The following is a 24,667-nucleotide window of genomic DNA, read 5'->3' as shown; positions in this document are numbered from 1 at the left end:
AGATTGAGTCTATTTTTAACCGATTTACTTATCGTAATTGAAGTCGGTTTTTTAGAAAAAAATATTATAACATCTTTTGATTTTAAAAGGATTATGAGGTAGTATCTGCGATACTATGTTGTTTTTAGGGTCATTCTGCATTATTTGCATTCTATTGCTGATATAAGGACGGTTTTTATATCTTAAATAAAAAATCTTTAACCATTTTAATACTTATAGATAACGTTTAGTGGAAGCCCTCTGCCTCATCTAGGCGACACAAGATTAAGGACTTGTTTCACAATGTCTGGATAGCCGCATCAAATAACTTTGAATTAAGAATGTAGTTTGTAAGCACTATCTGTCACATAAGTTTATCGGCCACTTATATGAAGGTGGTGAAACAGGCGCTAAGTAATAACTTATCCGTTACCTTCATAGAACGACAAGTACTTTTTCAAGTATAAAATACAACACAAATCGCAATATTGAAAAATGTATAGCCTAAGATATCTTAAGAAAAATGCTCCAACGTCCACTATCGCCTCTTATTGGTACAGAAAAGGTGCAGTCTGTGGCTTGCAGTCTATACTTGTATTATTTACTGGCAACTTCGCTATCGAGACTATATTTTATAGGCTTGAAAAATCATGAACGTCCCGTAAACTCACTTTATAATAGGCCATGTATTTTCTTTATACATCGATGGTTGATATACGATGTTCTGCTTCGGGAAATTGACGTGAGACGGGAAAAATGACTTTTACTTACATCATTGCCTTATGTAAAGTCTGTAGCCATTTTGAGTATATTACTTTGTGTAGAAATTGAGTTTTCTTTTTTGTATGGTAAGACTTGTTGTTCAGGTATATTAGAAAGACGTATCGTTATACGGTTTGTTTTATGTTTTTTTTTAAGAACGGAATGTATCGTACTATTTGGCATAAATAGAAATGTACCAGGGGAGAAGGAGGGGTTCGACTCGATACTAATATTCTTATTAGAAAACACGGCTACCCTGTTAATGTTCTTGTCCATAGGAAACTACACTTTGGAATGAGTAACTAGCTTCTTTATAGGACTGACTGACTGACAGATTACACTTTTCATTTTCTTGTTTGACGTTCAAAAGTGCCTTACTGGTCTAACTGAAATAAATTATTTTGACTTTTCTTTGAGCTTTGAGGTAGGGACCTCAAAGCTCAAAGACCACGGATGAAGTGAAAGAGGTCATATTGTATTGTGATGTATCTGCCTTAGACAATGACAGGTGTACCGACACGTGTCTGTCTGTGTCTAAGGTAACTACCCGTACAAAATTTGAGCATTATCTAGAAAGCGGTGGTAAATTCAGCAGGTTTTTTAAAACATTTTAATGCTTTTTAAGTTGCTTTCCCCAAAAGGCACAAACTTATTCCGGCCGTTTGCCAAGTTTTACTTTAAAAAAATCTATTCATATACTCATTAGGTAGTTTTAAACAGAGCACGTCTGTAGTTCGCCCTAGTTCTACGCTATTATTCCTAACACATGTGCCTTAAAATGTGGCTGCTCGTAGTTTTTGAATTACCTTCCATACAAAATACCTAGTTGAATTTAAGTATATTTTTTATATTTGATGTGTCAACGTTTGGCCGCTATCTCGCCTGGTTGGCGATGATGCTGCCTACAATGGAGCACGTCACTACATATTTAGTTAGGTTTATTCATTTATGTAGACAAAATCCTATTAAGTTTTAGCTAACCGAAGATCTCGTGTGTGAAACCATTTTTGAAACCTCCTAGTTAAACAGTACTCTAATAAAAACCACCCAATACATATAGCACTGATTATTGCAAAAATAATTAAATGTATATTCGACAGCTAAACTAAATAATTCAACTATATCAATACAAATACGAACTCGGCAATGCAGACGGTCGATGCAAACTATTCTACACCGGTAAAGGTAATTGTCTGAAAGGCCACACCTTTTAAACAATTAGAAAGTTGTTGAAACAAAGTTGAAAATTGTAGTATTTAAAATAGAACGAACGTTTTAGAGATAACTGAACCAAAACAAAAGGCCAATCGGCTTCTATTATGAAATAGATGCTGAAATCAGTGTTGAGCAAATTTATTACATGTATTTAGATCTTTATTAGAATTCTGTTGTCCAAATATATCTAAGTATTTCCCATGTTTGTTTTTCTGTGTGGTTTAAAGGCAAATGTAATTATTTGTCTTCTGCAAAAATGGTAGAAAACAATACTTAATTTCACCTAGTACTTCTTTAATTACTACCACTAAAATGCAACACAGAAACGTTAATATAAATTACATACAACGAGTATCTCAAACTCGACTAGCAGCAACGCAATCACCCCTGTATTTCGATTCGACGTCATGTATTTAAACAATCGATTCTGTGAGCACGTGCGTTGGCACTTATCGATCGCCCCACACGAGTCTAATTACTTGTTTTTTTTTTTCATATTGTTACTTATAACCGTAACGACCTAAAGAGCACGCTATTTGGCCGCTTCTAAATATTTGTGGAAAACTTGTACGTATTAATTGCTTTTATTTTAGTTCCTTGTTTAGATAAAACAAGGAATATAGATGTATTAGTTCATTTTGTTTCAAAGGATAATGTAAGAAGGTGGGGTAAATATCAGTTCGTGTTTATGTGGTCCTAGTAGCTCCAATGACCAAAGGATGACCTTTGTGTACGATTTCGTGATAGCGGTAGATTCGTAGAGTAGATTAAATGCTTTTTGGTTATGAAAGCACGCATGACCCAAGAGGACATATTTTGTGTAGTCGCATTACTTAGTTGTATAAGCGACTTAATGATTAATGTAAAACGTAGGAGTAGAATGAAATACGTCGTCAATAAGTCGTGGTAGCCTGCAAGAAACGTGGTAGCTATTTTAAAACACGTATAGGATAATGATTTCTAAACTAAATCGACTTTTTCCAAGTTAGTATGTATGCATTTTCTAACTTTATTGAGACATTATCGACATACTATAAAAATAGCAATGTGTGTGAAAAAAGAAGACTCCAGACCCCTGGCATGACTCCGGAGAAGGAATGAGTATAAATCACCAAGTAGCTGTGGGACAGACTAGGCTGATGATGAGAACGCTATACTTATAACGTCAAAGGATACTTCTAAATAGTCAGTTATTATTTACCTTAAACATTGCATTTAACGTACACACAACACGTGTACCTATGTATGCCTATAATTATAATTTCCATTCTGTCGTTGGGTGGTGGCGACATTCGTTAAAAGTATTGCCTCTTATGGAGGCCATTTACTAAATTTACGGTAATCATCTGCGCTTGGCATTTTTTGTTTAATTAATTAAATAAGGAAGCAAGTATATTGTGAGTATTTTTGTTAAGTACGCAATAAAACTTTGTTCTTTTTGAGTATCTTAACTGTTGTCTGGGATCTAGATTATTAGTCTACTAAACTGCGTTCCTGTGGTTGTAATTAAGAACATATTCGTATTTTTAGCGAACAATTTGGTCACTTTGTTTGGTGGTGCTAATAATATAGTCAGTTCACCTAGCTGGGGGCATACTAGCTAGACTACGATTTACATTCTAAAACAAGTCTACCTCAACGATGTATTGTGAACCTGATTGAAAAAGAGTTACCTATGAAGTTTCTTGCTCGTTCTTCTCCGTAGGAATCTACACTTTGGAAAGACAAATAGCTTCAGTAGAGGACTGACCGACAGACAGACATTTAGCTTTTTATATTGTAATATTTGCTTTGACGTTTAAAAGTTACCTTTCCAAAGTCAAATGGTATATTTTAAATAAATAATTTTGACTTTGGTCATCGGTTTTCTGTGATCCCGTCACTTCACTTGTCAAAAAATCGATGCTTTATTCAGCTTTACACTATGTTGAAATTTTGCTTGTCTGTTAAATCACTTCATATGGGATTCGACCCTTTCAATGATTAGATCAAAGAGACATTTTGAATACAATTTTTGAAATACGTCTTAATTTATTCAAAACCAAACCATTACAAAATTTGGTTAATACAAATTAAATATTATTTTGCAATAAAGTATTCCATTAACAAAGTTAATTAAATCGCTGCTATCAAAGGCTGTTGTGATGATTCCAAATAAAATGTTTAATTAAATATGTAGATATGTGTTTATGCAGTATTCGTGTGAATGCAACATGAAATTAAATGATAAAAGTGATTTCATAATCGAATGGAAACACAATGAATTTATAATTGTATAATTTGTTTGCAACACGAATTGTTGTTTGTGGTTTTTTTAATATTTTACATTTATTTAGGTACTTTATACATTAAATTGCTTCGGACTACCGACTCTACTTTAAATATTATATTGTTAAATTTTGTAGTCTGAGGTCGTTATCAGGTATTCGCATTAAAAATATTAAAAGAAATGCGTATGTATAATTGAAGGTGTTGTTTTATATTTTAATACTTAAAATCCCCTCATACCTGATTTGTTTGAAACATCTATTAGTATGAGCGAAAACATTGTAAAAAAATGATTAGCCTCCGTCATTATGCTAGCGTGCTGCTAACGGAAGAACTAAGGAAGTGACGATTAGATTTGTTGAGCTATTTTCCGCTGATAATCGCTGGCGACAAGCCACTAATGACGTTCAGGCTAATAGCCATTTATTACCCTTTGGTTATAGGAATTTCGATCTCGGTAGCACAAGTAGAGACTGGTGTAGAACCAGTAGAGACTTTACACGTCAACTATGAAGTTTTGCTGCGGACTGCCTAGCAGGTTACAGGGGCTCCGGCTCGAAAGGTAGGAGTAGGAATGAGGTAGTTTTGTGTCAGTAACAGTCTGATCTCTCTTTCGTCTCGCCCAAGGCGGGAGAAGTCATTGGAAGATTTATCCCGAAAAAATAGTTTTACATCTTTTGTGCACCACACAGAAATATTGTATTCAGAGTGTTTGACTTTATCCGGAGCTGCGGTTAACGTATTAAATAAGTTACCGGGGCTTCAGCTCGAAATGCAGGTGTAGGAACAGTGTGGTTTTTAGTCTATAAGAGTCTGACACTGCCTCTCGTCCCGCCCAAGACGTGAGAAGTCATTGGATGATTTTCTTACGTTAAATTGAAGTTTTATAAAAAAAATATTCATTGCTTTAAAGATAATTAAAAGAAAAATCATAAAATAAATAATAAGTGATGAATGAAATATTATACAATGCTTTTATAATAAGTACTTGGAAGAATATTAAAAGTACCCAAAGTAGGATAATAACTTCTTAACTTTATGTATTTCAAGCTTTGAATGGAATCAAAGGTGGCTTACGGACTCTTTTATCAGCTTAAGAAATTTTCTTTGACATTTTCATAAACAGATGGGTACCTACTTAGAATTAACAAAACATTTTTGTTATGATTATTGTCATCATTTCAGTTCAGTACGTATTTTTTAATTAAGAAATAATATGTATTAATGTATTGTTTAATTTAAACAGTCCCTTACATTATGGGTGTAGATACTTCTACAGTTATTCAAAATATGTAGATATAACGATAAAACAATGTTATCAAAACTCATACAAAAGTGTCAGATAAACGCTCAAAACCTTATTTTAATTTGATACCCCTCTAGCTCTAGAGTTTAAGAAATCGTTGGCTAAAGCTAATATAATTTATACGCTGAAGCGGTACGGCTCAGATAAGCTTTGAGATATGCACGCCATCTAGCGGTGAGGCGAGTTATCGCGCGGCGTTGTTGTCATTCACACCGACGCAGATGTCATTCGCATCGTCGCGGATTGACGCTCCACGGTCGGGATTTGGAGTCACGGAGTAGAAATATCAGTAGATCGACAGTTATATTTAATCTTTTATTTTTGTTAATTCAATCAGAATATACTGTTGGGGTTTACGAAATTGGATACGATTTGATATATAAAAACTTTAGCATGTAATATTTAATATTTTTGACATTGTGCATGTATGTAGGTATGAACTAAATATTTTACATGATTTGTCAATAGTATTGTAAACTATAATAAAAACTTTTTTCTTTTCATAAAAGGCGCCAACGAGCAATCTGATCACCTGGTGGTAAGTGATCGGTACCACATAAGGAGACCCTCAATATCAGAGTAGTCACAAATGCGTTGGTAGTTTAATAAACAGTAATACTTGTATATTAAAAAATAACATCACTATTGTAACACTTACGAAATGAATCTCAGTGTTACAATAAAACAGTTCCAAGTTGTATGTAAGTTGACGTAACACATAGCAGACAGCAGTAGATACTTCTGTAGCGTTCGTTCCTTAGCTCTAACGTATGGAGCACTTTGCAATGTCACGTCACAGCGTTCTCGCTTTAATTGAATTCTCAGTGTGGATATTTGCTCGCTTGCAAAATACATAGACGATGTAAAACTCATAGCGAAAGTATTATACAGTAATTAAGTTTATTTCGATGTAAGGTAAAGTCACGTTGTATTTTGTTGGAGAGTAATTTATTGATTCTTGTTTATTTACTCTGCTAGTGAGATGGTTCTTTGGATAAAGAAGAGAGACTGGTCATTTAAATTTAAACGCTGTTTTTGAGTTGCAAGGTACTATTTTGCAGCAGTTTATTCAAATTACTGTAGTTTTTGTTCTATCACGTTTAGTTATGTATGAGTATGTAACACCCTGGACGCATATAGACGTAGTAAATAGATTTCGTTGTCCATTCTCGTCGGCACTGGATGACTGAATATCCCGAAACAACTTAAAGCTAACCTTACCTTCGCTCCTTAGTGACATCTGTTGGTGGATAGAGAATAATAAATGACACTTACCTGGAAACAAAAAATTGAATTAGTTTCAGAAACATACAAATTGTAGGTAACTAAGAGTCAAACTAGAATTCTATGTAAATATGTATTAGCTCTAATTTATTTAATTCAGTAATTTGTGTATAATATGTGTTAGTGTATAATACAGGTACGTAAAAATGAGATTATAAAGAGAGACTATTGATAATAAGTTTTCCAAATAATAAGACAACAGATAGGTAAAACATTTATTTAAAAATTATAAGAGAGATGGTGTATTAAAGTATTCCTGCTATTAATATATATATAAAATTCTCGTGTCACAGTTTTCGTTGCCATACTCCTCCGAAACGGCTTGTCCGATTTTGATGATTTTTTTGTGCTTATCCGGTATCTATGAGAATCGGCCAACATTTATTTGTCATCCCGCTAAATGTTAGGGGTAGTACAACCCTATTTTTTTTTAATTTTAGGCGGTCGAAGTCGCGAGCAGATGCTAGTTAATATATACAATTAAGTAGTTTATTGAATTTATACTGTGTATTATAAAAATTACAATACAAATGTAGTTCTAAAATATTTTTCTTTAACAAAATTCTCTCCGGCTCCACGCAGTCTTATCTGTCCTATCCCAAGTGTAATTTAGAATTGCGTAGGCGACTCACAGGCTGAGAAGCAAGAGTCTCCTATGCTGGCAAGATAAAGGCAAAACCAGCCAACTAGACAAGAGTGCAGTGCTGAGCAAAGCCGCAATCGGTGATTAGAACGTGTTGGAACGCCGCCCGGAGACCTATACCAGAAGTCGTGACAGAAATCATGTCAGCTGCAAGTTGCGTGCCTACTGTATGCTTTCTATATGCTAAATAGCTATATTGAATTTGCATTTTACTATTCAAATCCACATACAGAAAAAGAAGAGAAGTTTAGTATAGGTTAGGGCTTAGACATTTTCAAGGTTTTTGAATGGATAAAGATTTTTTTTTTACATATTTTGTGCACTTTACGGAAATATTGTATTCAGTGTCTTCGACTTTATCCGGAGCTGTAGACATTGTAATAGGTTACCGGTGCTTCGGCTCAAAGCAGTAGCAGGAATGGGGTGGTTTTTAGTTCAATAAGAGTCTGACACTCCCTCTCGCCTCACCCAAGGCGGGAGAAGTCATTTGATGATTTTCTCCCCTCCATATAAAGTGTTTGACTTTTTCTTGTATTGCTCTGAGAATAAGTTTAATAACTAGGTATCGTGAACGAACTATTTCTCAAAGTCACTTAAGACAAAAATATACCAACAGATTCCTAACCACTACCTGTTTTGAAGTTATTTAAAAACTGATTGTGATGTTATACTACAAATATTGATTACAAAGAGCCTCTCCGAGTAATGGCTAATGCTATAAGCTGGCGTGTAGTTGGCGACATGACAGCTCTCCCGTATCCCAGACGTCAGTTCAAGGTTAAGTCTGTGGTTAAGTATTGTGCCTACCTACCACTGAGCAAACTAATATTCCTTGTTTACTGCTTATTACAAAACACGCTCGAGTACTCCTCTAAAATAGTTTTAAGATAATTACACTTTAAGCGTCGACGATAATGTAATAACTAAAGCAAAATTGAAATTAAAACTAATATTAAGTTGGCTGTTAAATAGAAAATTAAAGTTATGAGGTCCTAAATATAGAGTTCATCGTAAATTGTAATTACATTTTTAAAGACTTTTTACCTGCTTAGTATTATATTCTTTAAACTTTTTTGTTAATCGTGTTTAAATGAATAAAAAGGCTTATTTTTATGTTTCTTTGTTCACCTTATTATCAGTAAGGGTAGAAGTAATATAACGAAAACGTTTACCAAAGTTAAACCGTAGTGGATACAAAGCAAGTCAATAGTATTATTACTGCATACTGTCAGCGCCACCCGGTGGAAAATAGCAGAACTACTCGTATCTCAAAAAGTTTTTCTATTTCCCTCTAGAGTGCCATGCGCCATTGGCAGCGCGCCATTCGGAGATTGCGAATTTACCGCCACCTAGTAGCCATTTATAACACGAATATTCAGGGAGTAACTGTTGTGTAAACCGTTTCACAGATGGCGTTGTTAGTTAACGAACATACCAAGTTCCTATTTTTTCCGTTCGCGTCATGAAAAGTACTCGTTTTCGCTACTAGAGCGCCAGTGGCAATAGCTCGTGTTTTACAAAGCGTTCGTTTCGTCTAACTTCTCATAGATGGCGGAGTAGAGCGGTGAACATTTTAAAGTTCAATGTGCTTGCTATAGGTGGCGCTGTTTAAAAGTTCAGGTAAGTAATACTTTATGTTTGTGCTGGTACTGAGGGTCAAAATATAGAATTTTACAAATAATTTGGTAGTTTGTGGTCGCTTTGAGGTGAAGCGTTCAATCATTATAAAAGGAAGCCCGGTCAGTCCGATTTCATTGTTGCTGAATAAATGATTTTTTTTTACAAATTTGGGTATTGTTTTGATTGTATTGTGTAAATTATGTATTACTTAAGAATTATAATTATTTAGGATCTTAAGTAATTTTGTAAATTCTGACATAGGCCACCGAAAAATAACTGTAGCTGCATTTTTTTTATTAATACATCAAATCTACGATAATGAAATTTGGATATGTTTTAGTCTGCTTATCGCTCGGTTAATTAAACATAGGTTATAATTATAAATACTAAACTATATACACACTAAAGTAATAAAATAAAATGCTTTTTGTCACTTGTTTCCAAAAAGTTTATTTAAATATTTTATGTAGTTTTTAGGGTAGATCACTGCCGACAAAAATGGAGTTTCGAAAAACCACGTCACATGATTGATTTATAGTATTCAGAACGGAAAAATATGTATAAGTTTTATGTACATAGATAATTTTTTGTTTGATATTAACTGCAGTTTAGTTAGAGTTCTTTTGAGAGTAATTTAGCTAGTGTGTAATGAATGTAAAGTTTAATAAAAGTATTTTTTTTTAAGATATGAAAGAATCTTATTTCTATAACAATTATTGAGACGCTAAATTAAATAAAAATCACGGTTCACTCACGTATATTAATGGAGAAAAGCTCTACCTACTAGCTTCAAGTCACAGAGGGACTCTTCATCATGAGCAAACTAGTAGAGCATTACTCCAATAAAATACGTGAGTAAACCGTGATTTTTAAATCTTATTTCTGTCAAATCAAAACACAATCTATACTAATATTATAAAGCTGAAGAGTTTGTTTGATTGTTTGTTTGTTTGTTTGAACGCGCTAATCTGAGGAACTACTGGTCCGATTTGAATAATTCTTTTTGTGTTAGATAGCGCATTTATCGAGGAAGGTTATAGGCTATAAATCATTACGCTACGATCAATAGGGACCGATAGTATTATATAAAATGGAAATGAATTTACCACAAAGCGACGTTTCTATATGGAATATGGATACATAAATAATGCTTTACTTAATCAGAAAACATATTAATAGGTGTCGGGAGGGGTCGAAGTAGAAGGGTGCATGGTGACCTTATAGTGCTGCCCTTCTGAAGGGTCAGATGTGGTGTGCCACTATCACGTGAATAAACTATAAGGTAAGTCGATATTATTCATAGTTCGTAACGTCTTTTCTATTTTATTAGTCCAAACTGATTTTTACTTTTGAATTTCTTGTTTTTTTGGTGTTGTATGATGCGGTCTAAATGTATGCTAGATGTAAGCTAGTATGACCTTCTGCGGACTGTCAAGTACCCTACCTATCTATTAAGAGTATAATACCTACTGTCTATTAAGAGTAGACCCGACAGTAGGGCTGATGCCTGATCCGGAGCTGTGGACTACCTAGCGAAAAGCACGAGCCACGAAAAGCGACTCGGCTAGAACAGCAGGAGTAGTACCGGGTGGTTGGTAGTCAGTAAGAGTTTGACACTTCCTCTCACCTCGGAGTCATGGGGCAATTTCCCCCCTCAAAAAAAGATAGTATGACGTTGATGAAATTGAAGTTTTCTGTCATTAAAACCTCAACTCAGTGCTCCTCATGTTTACTCGGAGCAGGTGAATGATGTTGTTTATTTTTTGATATAGTACATTTTTACTTGTTGGTTTATTGAGTGAGCTTTTAACATAAATGGTCAAAATCAAAGAATTTATTGCAACTAAGTGTACAGAGGATGGTCACAGAATTATTATAGTGTTTAAGACTTAGTGGCCGTTTACAGACATCGCATGAAATTGGTTTTATTACGTCTATTGGTCAAAAATAATAAAATTGCGCTGGTTGTGGTAGATTATAATCAATATTTGATTATCTTCCAATCTCTATTTCATCTCTTATATTAAAATAAAATATGAAAAAAATCTGAAACACTTATTTATTAGTTTTACAAATAGTCGTATTTCAGTTATAGAACTGAAATACAAAACTTTGCTTATTTTACTTCCAAAATGACGGACTAGAAGTGAATGGATGCAGTACCTTTAGTACAAGTTTGCTTTACGTTTTAAGTAATCGAAACAGTTCGCGTTCGGAGCTCAGATTGGTTGATTGATTGTTGGTTGAGCCGAACGCTAACGTTAAGGCTACAGCTCGTAACACGATTGGTCATACGAGGTTTGGATTTTTGTTTAGTCTAGAAGATTTAATGATTTTGTAAATAAAATGATGTACAGACTGTCTTGAAAGGTTTATGTGCTTTAATATAAATAAAAAATAAGACTTTTTAAATGGACCTGACCCACACTTTTTTTTGAGGTTGGAAAATCATACTTCTTATGCTCTGGGCGAGGGGGTGTCATACTCTTATTGCCTCAAACCACCCGATCTTACTTCTGCTTTTCTAGCCGGAGCCCCGGTAATCCGCTAGGCAATTTGCAGCTCCGGGACCTGACTCACCCTGACAATAACTTTGTTTTAGAAAAGTGATTAAGAAAACTAATGAATTTAAACATATTTACTAAAAGCCCCTAATAAAATTAAAATGATGAACTAATATTCAGATTGTTTCCAACAGAGGTTCCTTTGCATCTCCTAAACTGATACCTACTGTGGCAGCAATTATGATGAGTGCTTTGATTAGGGATATTGCTGGCAACCTATTATGTGGTTTATTGTAATATATATACGGTTCTATTTAGGGTTTAATAGGAATTGCATGCGTATGCATAGAAAGCTATTTAATATGGATTTAATTTTGATCATAAATTGGTTCATTAGCGTTAAGTGCATTTATCGAGGAACGCTATTATAGGCTATAAAATATTATCCTAGGACTAATAGGAACCGAGCAGCGGTTGAAACTGTGCGGGAGTAACTAGTAGTAATCTTGTGAGGAAATCCATCATCTTCATCATCATCAACAGCGAGCCTTTGGCTAAGTGGCCACTTCCGACCTCCTTTGGCCAAGGGGCCATTGCTGACCGTTTTTGGCCAATTGGCCACTGCTGACATCTTCTAGCCAAGTGGCCACTGCTGACTTCTTCTGGTGCAAAAAATCTACATGCTCACCTGCATCAGAAGAAGGCAGGTGAGTATGAATGATGTTATTGAACGAAAGTGGCTTTCAATTAATTAATTAATCTAAATGTTATAATGGAAGCGTTGGCTTTGTGTTAGTGACTTTTTGAAACCAATTTAAGTGGGGTTGATCACAATTACGTGATTTTGTTTATATGAATTTAGTCATCAATTATTCACAACTTCCCCGTCCGTCTCCGTTGCTGTACGTTTTTGTACGTTTTCTATGTCCCATGTACACGGCAGACAAACGAATTATAACAAATTAAATTAAAAATTTAATTTCCGCATTTAATTTGTTATAATACATATATTAATGTGCTACGGTTGTTAAGCCTAAAGAGTTGGAAATTTGCAGTTTCGTTGCAATACAAGTGTTCTTGCTCTGGCAAAGTTTCTGGCGTCGACAACCGAGTGGCAATGCCAGATGCCATGCGAACTTAAACGACACAGATATGATTTTAATACTGCCATAAAAACTATTATGCCGTAATGTGGTTGACTTGTGTGTTGTTAGTTTCGAGTTGTTTTTTTTACGTTGGTAGTGAATTAATTGTTTTAATCACGATTGCTACACTATTGTAATGTTTGCTCCTGTCTGGCGTATGCGTTTGCAGGTATGCAAAACATGGTTATCGTATAAAAAATCCCGACTTGAATAACAATTAATAAATTAGTGGAGTGCCTGGAGCATTCAAAACCGTAAAACCTCGGATTAGAGTTACAGTGAATGAATTAATATGATCGATGTGGGATATTGTTTTTTAAACTTGCAATGTTTACCCAAAAATTTGAACTCCATTTTTTCATTGTTTAAACAAATTATTATAAAGTTTTAATGTTTGACCATATATTTCCATGAAACAGTAATTTTTTTTTTTAGGATGTTAAATCTTACCTGAGTAGACATATAGGAACATTTTTCAAAGATACCTGTGTATAAAGATACTATCTCGAAAGGTGAATGAGAAATTTCGGAGCGACAGCTGCTATGTACAATGGAACTTCTTGGCCAGTTTAATTATAAATGAAACGCACTCTATTGTGTACATTGAAAAAAATACGGTAATATTATGCAATGAAAAGAAAAAAAAATTGTACAAAATCTGTTTATTTAAATATATTACATTGTTGTCTACACAAATATTTTTCTACTTCATCTATCTGTATATGGTGAAGTATTGGAACAACTTTTCCGCTACTGTAAACATGATACACTGCATATAAACTACACTCGCGAGCAACCAAATCGACTCAACCTACATGTGCGCATTCAAGATGTTTTCTTAAAATATACTATTGTTTTTATGATAGATATACCATTAGAAAGCTTTTCAGCTTTATATTGGTACCATTATTATAAAAATTGTATCAGTACTTTTTAAAATTTTAACTTAATTCAGCGGACTTATTTGTCACTACGACTAACAAGTTTAACACAAACTACCCCTATAAAACCTCCACATTAAGGTTCAACTTTTACTGTGGCTCATTTATTTATCTCGCTGTTCTTCTAAATCAGTGGCCTATATTCCAAAAATGTTGGATAGGTCGACCTACTAAGCCGCTGTCTACTGGATTGCTAGGACTAACCAAGAGTCACTCATTGAGTAAGCCAATCTGCAGTATCAAGAGGGTACACCTCTTACATTATTATTAAGTAGACCTAGAATGACGTCCATTGAGTAAACGACCGTATACTTATAGCAATAACAAAGCGTAATGACGCCATTGCTGCCTACGCAGGATACTCAGAAGAGTTCGAAGAGTGGTATGTCAGCGTGTCAGTACGGAGACGGTTGAAGGAAGCCAACCTCACCCCTAAACGGCCTGCCACAGGCCCGAAATTGACGACCCGCCATCTACAAGCGCGCATTCAATTTGCCCGAGAACACCTCGAAATAGAACAATGGAGGCCAGTCTTATTAACTGACGAATAGAATGTGTCTGCACAGTATCGTCCCAAAGTGTTCAATTGGATTCATGTCCGGGCTAAGCGCTGGCCAGTCTTGTCCGTATTCCGCTGGCGAACTGGCCAGGTAGGTGGCCGTTTAGGGTGATTCCTTCAACCGTCTCCGTACTGTCCACTCGCTGACAGCCACTCTTCGACTCTTCTGACCTGTTGAACATCGACACCGGTCAAAGTGACGATTTCGTAGTGTAAATAATAAAACGGTCGTGTTCTCCGAGGTGGACCGGTATGCTTTACTTGGTCTTCGATTGAATAATATATGAGTATGTGATACTGAGTTGCATGTGGCAATGTGCAAGAGGTCAGATCATTATCTTCATGAAACGAACGTTACATAACAACCAGTTGCTGTCAGTCCGCTAACAGTTAGATACAAAGATCAGATAGTGTTCCTGCCGGTGGTTGGTTGACTAGTGAGTGTGATAAAAGTGTTAATCAAGTTAAATATTTTAAAAAGACTTACAATTAATAATAATGGTACCAATATAAAGCTGAAGTTGTAAGCTTTCTAATGGTATATCGGTTTTTAAAAACAATTCAGTATATTTTTAAGATCTTCGATGCGTGTAGGTTGAGTCGATTTGGTTGCTCGCGAGTGTAGTTTATCTGCAGTGTATCATGTTTACAGTGCAGCGGAAATAGTTGTTCCAATACTTCACCTGTTTACAGATAGATGAAGTAGAAGAAAATATTTGATGTAGACAACAATGTAATATATTTAAATAAACAGATTTTGTACAATCTTTTCATTAGTCATAATTAATTACCGTATTTTTTCAATGTAGAAATAGAGTGCGTTTCATTTATAATTAAACTGGCCAAGAAGTATTGCAAAAGCAGCTGTCGCTCCGCTCTCCCCTAAGACGTTTTTCACCTGTTCGAGATACTGCTATCTTTATACACAGGTATCTTTGAAAAATGTTCCTATATGTCTACTCAGGTAAGATTTAACATATATAAAAAAAAATTACTGTTTAAAGTGGAAATATATGGTCAAACATTAATTTTTTATAATAATTTGTTTAAACAATTAAAAAATGGAGTCAGAAAACGGGTAAACTTACAATTTATAGAAAACAATTCCCACATCGATCATATTAATATTCACTGTAACTCTAATCCGAGCAACCCCCAGGCGCTCCACTAAATCACACGGGTACGGTATTCAATTTCAATGCCTTACAATATACGATTCATATAATAAATGAGTATATTTCTTCTTGTGTATATTTCCTGAACCTAATTAATTAAGGAAACCTTTCAATTATCGAGTTTTATTGGTTGAATCTTTATGACAGCTAGAATTTTGTTTTCAGAAGTCGTAGGTACTTTAGAACATAGAAATATCACATGAATTATACTAATTTAAATGAATGAGAAATTTCAGTACAACTTATTGATTCTTCAAATGTAATAATTAACGGCACGGTTAATGCGGTGGCTGGGCAACCGGCTGTCATGCATCGCGTGGCGGGTTCTATTTGATCGGCAGCTCTTTGTGTGATCCACAAATGGTTGTTTCGGGTTTGAGTGTCATGTGTATGTGAACTTGTATGTTTGTAAACGCATCCAAAATATAGGAGAAAATTCTAATGTATCACAGTTCATGAGATATCTATAGCTTCATGATAGATACATAGAAAGCGGATTCTTAGAATTCAAGGTCCAATTTTAATCTTTTGTATATTCTCTTTGCTTTTGTATACTCTTTTTGTAACACTAAAAACATTGTAACTTTCGTGAGACATACTAAATTAATTATTATGTTATCGGCTTACTCACGTACTGTTTTGACGAGGAACTCGACTAGTTTCTAGCACCGTTTTTGCGCCGACCCGAGAATCGAATCTAACACCTGCGCAGCCGCCGGCGAACGAGTCTAACGAGCCAACATCGTCGCGCGCGCCAGATAGTGCGCGCGATTCCAGACAGAGGGCGCGATGGGCGCGATCCTCGAATCGCCAGTAGCAGCGCGACAATCGCCGCGTCGTGTGTCGCGGAATGCTGCTCATGAATATGAGCCTCTAGCATGGCTTGAAACTAGTCGAGTTCCTCGTCAAAACAGTACGTGAGTAAGCCGATAACATAATAATTAACTAAAAACATTTACAAAATATATTTTCTAACGACGTGATTTAGGTTCAATTTTACATTCATTTATTTACCTCGCTGTTCTTCTAAATCAGTGGCCTATATTCTGGGGATAGGTCGACCTACTACCCTGTCTACATTGCTACTAACCATCACTAATTAATAATAATATATTCAAGAATACACCTCTTACATTATTATTAAGTAACCTATGACGTCCATTGAGTAAAGTGTATACTTATAGCAATAACAAAGCTAATGACGCCATTGCTGCCTACGCAATACTTTTCTTACTGTGGTATATCAGGTGTCTTACTTGGGTATCTGTTACATCTTTCGCTTTGCTTGTCTGCTAGCCCAGGAGAAAAAAGGACGCAAAAGGGACCGAATCTTGCCTCATCCAAAGCGGGAGGAGTAATTAGATATTAATTTTGGGATATTAATTTTAAAGGGAGAAACTAGTGTCTTATACTACATCTTGCCTCACCCAAGGCGGTAGGAGCTATTGGGTGATTTTCCCCCTTAAAAATAATTCCTGTATATAACTTTACACTTTACTTTCACCATTCAAAGTCTAATGTAAAATAGAACCTGTTGTGCTATGCTTTACGATAATAATATATGAGTATGTGATACTGAGTTGCATGTGGCAATGTGCAAGAGGTCAGATCATTATCTTCATGAAACGAACGTTACATAACAACCAGTTGCTGTCAGTCCGCTAACAGTTAGATACAAAGATCAGATAGTGTTCCTGCCGGTGGTTGGTTGACTAGTGAGTGTGATAAAAGTGTTAATCAAAGCATTTGATTTTAATTAAACAACGCACTTGTAAGCTTTAAACAGAGAGAAGTGGATTGATGGTAGGGAGGCCTTTGCCTTGCAGTGGGATGATCATGGCTGAAATCTAAATCTAACGCATATGTAACACCTCTGGTGTTTCGGGTGTTCATGGGCCGCCCATTGCTTATCATCAGGTGATCTGTCTGCTCGTTAACCGGGTTATATCGTAGAAAATTTATCTATCCCAATATGCAACAAGAGGTCTTTAAGACGCTCACTGTTCTAGCTTCCATCAAGCCTGAGGAGTAGGTTCGATATTCTGGTATATATATACATGTATATTTGTATATCCACTGACCTATGTATACGGTAAAGGATTAGGTAGACGTCAGAATACGGAGCTTACTCTTGAATCCAATTCCGAGTGATCGACATTGATATTTCGTACTCTTGAGCAACACTAGCGCCCATTGCATCTGTATTGCGTGAATATTGGATTAACTAAATGGTATTGAGTTTGGCTTGACCTGAATGCTATTTTAATAAAAGCTACAACTGCAGTGGTAGTTTTGACATTGAATAATTATTGAGGTTTTGTAAGTTCCAGCCCAGGTTCATCCAAACTTTAGTGGTCCTTTCCTCAAAAGACCACTACAGATTTAACTTGCACGGTCCTCTCCATAATAATTATTTATTTGTCTGCATTTTAAAATCGTGATACGACATTTATTCTCAAAGTAGTCTGATTGGTAATGCCAGCCTCATCTAGTTAGTTTAATTTAATCATTAATTTGTAATAGTGTTACTTTAACAAAATTAAAATCATATTTTCATATCATTTCATGTTAAATTGTTAAATTACACACTTTAACTTTAACTTTTATATAGGATTTTTTAAATTCCGTTATCAAAATACACAACTTTTATTTACGATTATCAATTTTATTCATATTTCATTCTAAATGAAATACTATATTTTTCCATAATTATAAATATGGGCAGTAAAGGTTTGCAAGAACAAAACAGGAATAGTGAAAAGTCAGTACTGACAGGCATCAGCATCAGTAGGCTAACCAAGGAAGGCTCCTTGGTCACAAAAGAGACTTCATTCAAATAATAATATCATTATGCGTAACAATTTATTTTAATTGCACTGAGCACTGCTACGCATACTACGGGCGCTACGGCGTAGAGCGGTTACAAACAATTCTAATATTATAAAGGGCTGCATTTTACCTGTGATTTTTAAATTAACAAACTCTAATTTTAGTCAAGTTTGTTTAACTTTCTACACAATAGTTAATTCATAAACATAAATTACTTTCATCTAGCTCCCTATTTTTATTTATCATTACTAATTAAAATGAACGGTACATGGTCTTATTGAGTGGCAGTTGAGGCGCCTATGCGCTTTTAACGTACGGACCGCATGCTGAAAGCGTGCCGGTTATTACGTGCTTATTACCGTAAGCACGCCGGCAGCTAGCGGTAACCATAAGCCGAGCCACTGCGTGTTTGTTAAATGTGCTTTGACCTTAATTCGACTATCAATGACACGCTTCAGATAAATTCAAATATAATATGGTTATCTTTTCACAAGATTTGTGGAGCTTTTGGATAAAATTGATTCCTGTATACTTCCCATAATATACTCGTTGAGGCAATTAAAAAATATGGCTTTATCTTAATATAAAAAATAAATAAAAAATAATGTTACGTTCTAAACATAAAAATCATAATTTATTTAAAATACATTTATAATCTTTGAAGCATTTTTTATACTAATTGAATCAAACCCAAAAAAAATATAACTCCTTTCGAGCGAATCAAGTTTTTATTTGCATCCAAAATGCATTTTGCTTTTTCAGCATTTAATTTTAAAGTTTTTATTATGATTGTGTCTGTCTAAATGTGCGAGGCTTGCTCGCTTTCACGTTTGTATGAAAATATGTTATTGTCTTGGCTCGGTGTCAGCGGCTTGCAAACGCTCTCTCGGTAGTCTATCACCTATTGTACTCCAGCGCACCGTGAACTTGATAGCAGCTTGAATATGAACCAGTTTTATCGCGATTTTAGTCATTATTTACCAAAATAACGATATTCTGTGTCTGTTTTATTATTAATTATTATTTTATCGGCTTACTCACGTAATGTTTTGACTAGGAGCTCAACTAGTTTCAAGCCATGCAAGAGGCTCATATTCATGAGCAGCATTTCTCGACACACGACGTGGCGATTGTCGCGCTGCTACTGGCGACTTGAGTATTTTTATTTTCATGATTGATAGATTTTTAAAGCATTTTTAGCCGAATAATTTTATTTTCATCGAATGAGAGTGTAATTTTTATTAGAAGGTTAACAAATGACCACTCCTAATTATGCCTTTTTCATCCTATTCTCTACGTATCTCCAAAGAGTTTTTAATAGCATCGCTGCTCCAGCCTTGAGTACAGAATTGGCAAAACCGTAAGATATGCAACAGCACATTTAGGAAACCGCGAAGGAGCTTCAAAGCGATTTGCATAAAAGCATAGTGCATGATATTCTACAAACTATTATAGATGAAAATGTTTTACATTGTTTTTTTATTAGTATGTAGATATTATAAGTATGATTTAATCAAGACGGAAACCTCTTTGACGTATGAGAAAATTAAATATGTATAAGTTGTAGACCGTGAAGGACACGGGTGGTAAGTTATTACTTTTACTAAATCTAATTCCCTAGTAATTCCCCCTTAAAAAAGGGTAGAATTCTAGGTCCTCTGGTACGCCTAAGTTAGAGCACAGAGAAAAAAATATTTTTGCGCTAAACGATAGTGATGAGCCGATTATATCAAATCAAACCACTTTAGTCCATCCATCCATATTCCATAGTACACTATGGATGCATTAATTGTAGACCACACTGTACACATTGTGGTCTACAATTTTAACATGTCCCAGCTAGTAGTGTATTATTAGTTGTTCGCCATCGCTTATTGGATATTTATAAGTTCGTACTTGTAATTAACGCCCGACCACTTGAAGTTCCATTTTCACATTCTTATGTCGGGACAATAACACGTAGGTTAAGAATATTTTAACACTTCCATTTATATCACTTTGTTTTCTAATTCCCATTATCTATAACCTAACCAACTTTTTTAAGAAATGTAACTGTAAAGACGAAGCCAGAAATAAAGAATGAAAATGTCTAAGACACGTAATAGCTTTTCTATATAAAATAAAAATCTAGAAGAAGATGCAAGGATGCAAATTATTATGCTTCAAGGTAAATTCTGTTACATGGAGCATACGAGATTAGTTCGTGCTGTCGAGATTACGATCACAAAGGGAGCGATGCTGGTACTGAGGCAGTATCAGCAGCAAGATTGGATGACTTGTTGATCTCTGGAAACGATAATATCGCTGTATGCTTGTGCAAACTGATGCAGTTATAATCACATTATACTAATATAATTATGATATCACAAAGGCTTGGTATTGATAATAATTTTAAAGATGCGAAGATATCTTCAACCTTTTGTACCTCTATCGTTGTTTTGATGGGGAGTCTTTCTATAAAGGATCTTCGCTTTGAAGATCAAAAGTACATAATAAATAATACGAATTTTGTTTGATTTGTTAAAGTAAGTAGTCTTCACGCTGTGCTTTCTTTGAGGTAATGTTAAATAAAATAGTGATATCTTCATTTAGGGAGAGCCATGCTTCGGCAAGAATGGGCCGACTCGATCCGAGTAGTACTCGTACCCAGCGTCACAGAAAACCGACGTGAAACAACGCTTGCGTTGTGTTTCGTTGTGTGAGTGAGGTTACCGGTGGCCCAATTATCCATCTTCACAATCTCCAATTCCCAATAACTCTTAAATTCCTAACCCCCGAAAGGCCGGCAACGCATTTGTAACGCCTCTGGGGTTTTGGAAATCCATGGGCAGCGGCATTTGCTTATTATCAGGTGATCCGTCTGATCGTTTATCGGCTTATACCATAAAAAAGAAAAAGCAATCTATTTAATTTAAAAGAAGTTTAGGTACTATAAGGTTAGATTGAGATACAATGAAGTTATTTATGTATGGAGACCTAGTAAACGCAATTATGTACGCGGCCCGGTCAGCTTATCGAGCGGAAAATCTTTTCAATGCTACTGAGGCACAAGTTTACTGCCGTATAGAACTATGCAATAGTGCATCGATTGAAAATTCATCACAACGTCAAACACGCCTTTTTATCCCCGAAGGGGTAGGCAGAGCTTGTTAACATATTTTATTGCACAGGAGCAGATTGATCACCTGATGGCAAGCAATCGGCGCCGCTTATTGAAACTAAATGAGTTACAAGTGCGTAGGTTATTTTGGGACTGACCTGAAGATTTAGGAATTGGAATATTGGGGTATCATTGTGGGCTACTTTGGTACTGTATAAATGACCTCGTTTTCGATGAAAGAGAGAGAGAAAGAGATTCAGGTTAAGAAGCTTATGGTCGGAATATGAATCGGTTAAAAACCAGTGCAGACATGTTTTTGTATTCATAGGGTACGAAACATGGGCACATCGCGTGACTTACTTCGTCTTGTCGTCACATGAGTCATAGTATTTTACTGTACCTCCTACATATAAACCTACTTTTGGATATAATCCTAACTTTCTTTGAGCCTTCAAATATGGCCTCCAATATCAAATTTTTAACTTTCCGAAACTTCTTGTTAGTTACGAGCCCATGCATTGTGATATTATTATCTTAAACTGAACATGACACTGAATGTGTCATTCATTATCGTTATGATTAAGAAAACCAAGAAATTCAAGTGTGGGAGAGCCTTGCGTCCGCACGAATGGGGCGGCCGGACCGAAGTAATACCAGTCTCACAGACCACCGAAGTGAAACAACGCTTGCGTTGTATGAGTGAGATTACCAGAGGCCTAATTATCCCCTTCGCAATCTTCCTTCCAATCCCCGATTCCTCAACAACCCTTAAATTCCAAATCTGGTGTTTCGGGTGTCCGTGGTCGGCGGCGATTGCTTACCATCGGGTGACCTGTCTGCTCGTTTACCGACCTATGCCATAAAAAATCTTCACGGCTGATTAGAGATTGCCTTGATACTGTTGTCTCTTCCTGACTAGTCTATCAGTATGTCCGTCAGTGAAGCAAGATGCAGGTAATTAATGGAAATGCATAATAGGCACCTCAAATTAATTGATATAGCTCGGCTTTTATATTTAACTAACGATATTACTTGGTGACTCCCGAGTCATTAAAGTTTAGAGGTCAAAAGTGAGCGGCACTTCATGTATCATTCATATAATCTATTTTAAGCTGACCCCTGATTTTGGGTGTTACGTGAACTTAATCCGTTAGCGGCTGGTGTTACAAAATTATTTGGAAACAAAGTCGGTATTCTTAAAATTATTCAGACACATTTTTTTTGTTTTTAGCAAAATTTTTTTGATAAAATATTTGGAATTGTTTCCTCTGTTATTCGCTAGGAGGAGAATATTTTAGTTACAAAAAATACCTTAAAATTGTCAGTCATTTCTGGATTTTCACTTATTATTTTTTCTATTGATTAATTTGGTAGGGATTCCAACATTCCGAAGCTGCAGACTACCGTGGGTTACGGCTCGAAAGCAGGAGAAGAAATGGTAATACTCACTTTGGCCTTGCCCAAGGCGAGAGAAGCCATAGGATGATTTTCCCCCCTCAAAAAAGGCACTATAATATGATATACCTATAGTTAGTGTGTGAATGGTAATTCAGTACAATAATATCAGGAGATCCTGATGGTAGGCAAACGACATTATTCATGGACACCCGCAACACCAATGCAGTAACAAGTAAGTAGTCAACCTTTTGAGAATACGATATAGTCATTACAATTCTTTGAAGGTAATAACGAATTAAGTAATTGAAGATCTTGGTGAATAAGTCACTATTTGGCGAATGTGTGTTGTGTTTATTATAAATGAAATGCATTTACTTACGTGCGCCCGAAAGTACACAACCATCTTAGGATGCCACAGAACTGTGACCAGGATAAGCACCTGCAACAAAAGACTAATCAGTATGATATTCTATAAACTTTTTTATAATACAATAAAAAAATTAACAATCCCATTAACGTTTTATTCAAGCGATTTTAATTCATTTCTCAAAGGCATAAAGTTGCTAATATAAGGAAATAAATAATTTGCTGAATAAATAAATGTAATGATTATTGTCAGAGTTGAACAAAATGTTAATGGGAATAGTTGTGTACAGTCGACAAAATTGATTCATGACCCATCTTGAAAATAGAGTGTGTAACGATTGCAAAATGAAAAATAATTCTCATTTTTCCAACGTAGGTTCATGTTGCACGTGTTAAGTGGCATGTCGCACTAAGAACATTTCATAATTAAGCAATTTGTGTCAAACATGCGACACATTTTTCACCAAACTCAGATTCAATTGGAATTATTATCTACAAAATAAAAATATTTTTTTTTATGTTCGTTCTGAACTAATTTGATTAAATAACTAAAAGCTGAAATTCTAAACTGATCGTGACGTTCAGAGACTTAGAGTGCTTTTAAAAATTGAAGCTTAGATTGGGTCAGAATTCAAATTTGTCAATTGTACATGTGCATAAAATTTCAAAAACACGATTAGTAAAAAAACATTATTAGAATGACTGAACTTGAGAAAATGGTTAATTCCTAATGGGTTAATCATGAGTTGCAGTGACGGTTACTTTGAAATTCATGATTTCCGTGCATTCAGACTTAAAGCTTCTGTGCTAAAGACGTAAGCACGACACGTGTTGATTGATATCTGTCTAATGACACTCTGTTCATAGCAAACGAAGGTAGCTTTGAAAACGGTAAAAGATAATCAAATAATAATCTCACTTGCTTACCGTATGGTCTATCTTACCCGAAGGTGCATCCCGATGATGACGGCGTCACCGTACCTCCGTCGTGGAACTCCAACACGAACCACAAACATTTAGGGAGAAAGGAATACTTTTGTAATTAGCTATTATTATACTTAGCAAAATAATGGGGATAACATGCGGGTATCATTCACATATATTTCTCTACAAAGTCATAGATAGCCTTGAAAGAAGTACATTCTAAATATAATAGACATTTTTTCACATACATTAAAATCACCATAATTATATATTTCAAATAAATATTAAATAAACTTACATAAAGAGTAAAATAAAGTACACAATATTCCCTATCCCCATATTGAGTCCGTTATTTTTAAATTTGTTTTTGGTTTAAAATTTTGAAATAAAAACTCCGTTTTTTTAAACCGAAATTTGTTTTTAAAACCGAATATTTTTTTAACACCCCTCTTTGAAGGAACAGCGTCCAATTTAACTTGTGCGAATATCTACACAAGTTTTATTTACGAGTAATTTATATCTTGTTTTCAACCGTAATATGTGCACAGCACGTTGAAGATTTTTAACGAGTAATTAGCAGAATACTTAACCGACTTTAAGAAAGGTGGAATTTCTCGTATCTTTTGGTTTTAATGTAGGGCGAGTTGAG

The 24,667-nt window shown here is 35.1% G+C and overlaps 1 protein-coding gene across 10 annotated transcripts in view; it reads right to left on the bottom strand.

Annotated features, from left to right (window-relative positions):
- The window catches only part of LOC118262972 (potassium voltage-gated channel protein Shaker), a 347,989-nt gene that overhangs the window by 162,350 nt on the left and 160,972 nt on the right, over positions 1–24,667 (bottom strand). For 6 of the 10 annotated variants that reach the window (XM_050704033.1, XM_035574717.2, XM_050704032.1 and 3 more), the window contains exon 2: positions 23,108–23,167. The exons of the other annotated variants lie outside the window; for them this stretch is intronic. In XM_050704033.1, coding sequence (XP_050559990.1) covers positions 23,108–23,167 — 60 coding nt within the window. The remainder of the gene's footprint in view (positions 1–23,107; positions 23,168–24,667) is intronic. 10 annotated transcript variants of the gene reach the window in all.

Source organism: Spodoptera frugiperda, chromosome 25 (assembly GCF_023101765.2).
Source record: "Spodoptera frugiperda isolate SF20-4 chromosome 25, AGI-APGP_CSIRO_Sfru_2.0, whole genome shotgun sequence".
Classification (NCBI taxonomy): Eukaryota; Metazoa; Arthropoda; class Insecta; order Lepidoptera; family Noctuidae; genus Spodoptera; species Spodoptera frugiperda.
The sequence above is the reverse complement of the archived record's forward strand: the minus strand, read 5'-3'. Positions and strand labels throughout refer to the sequence as shown.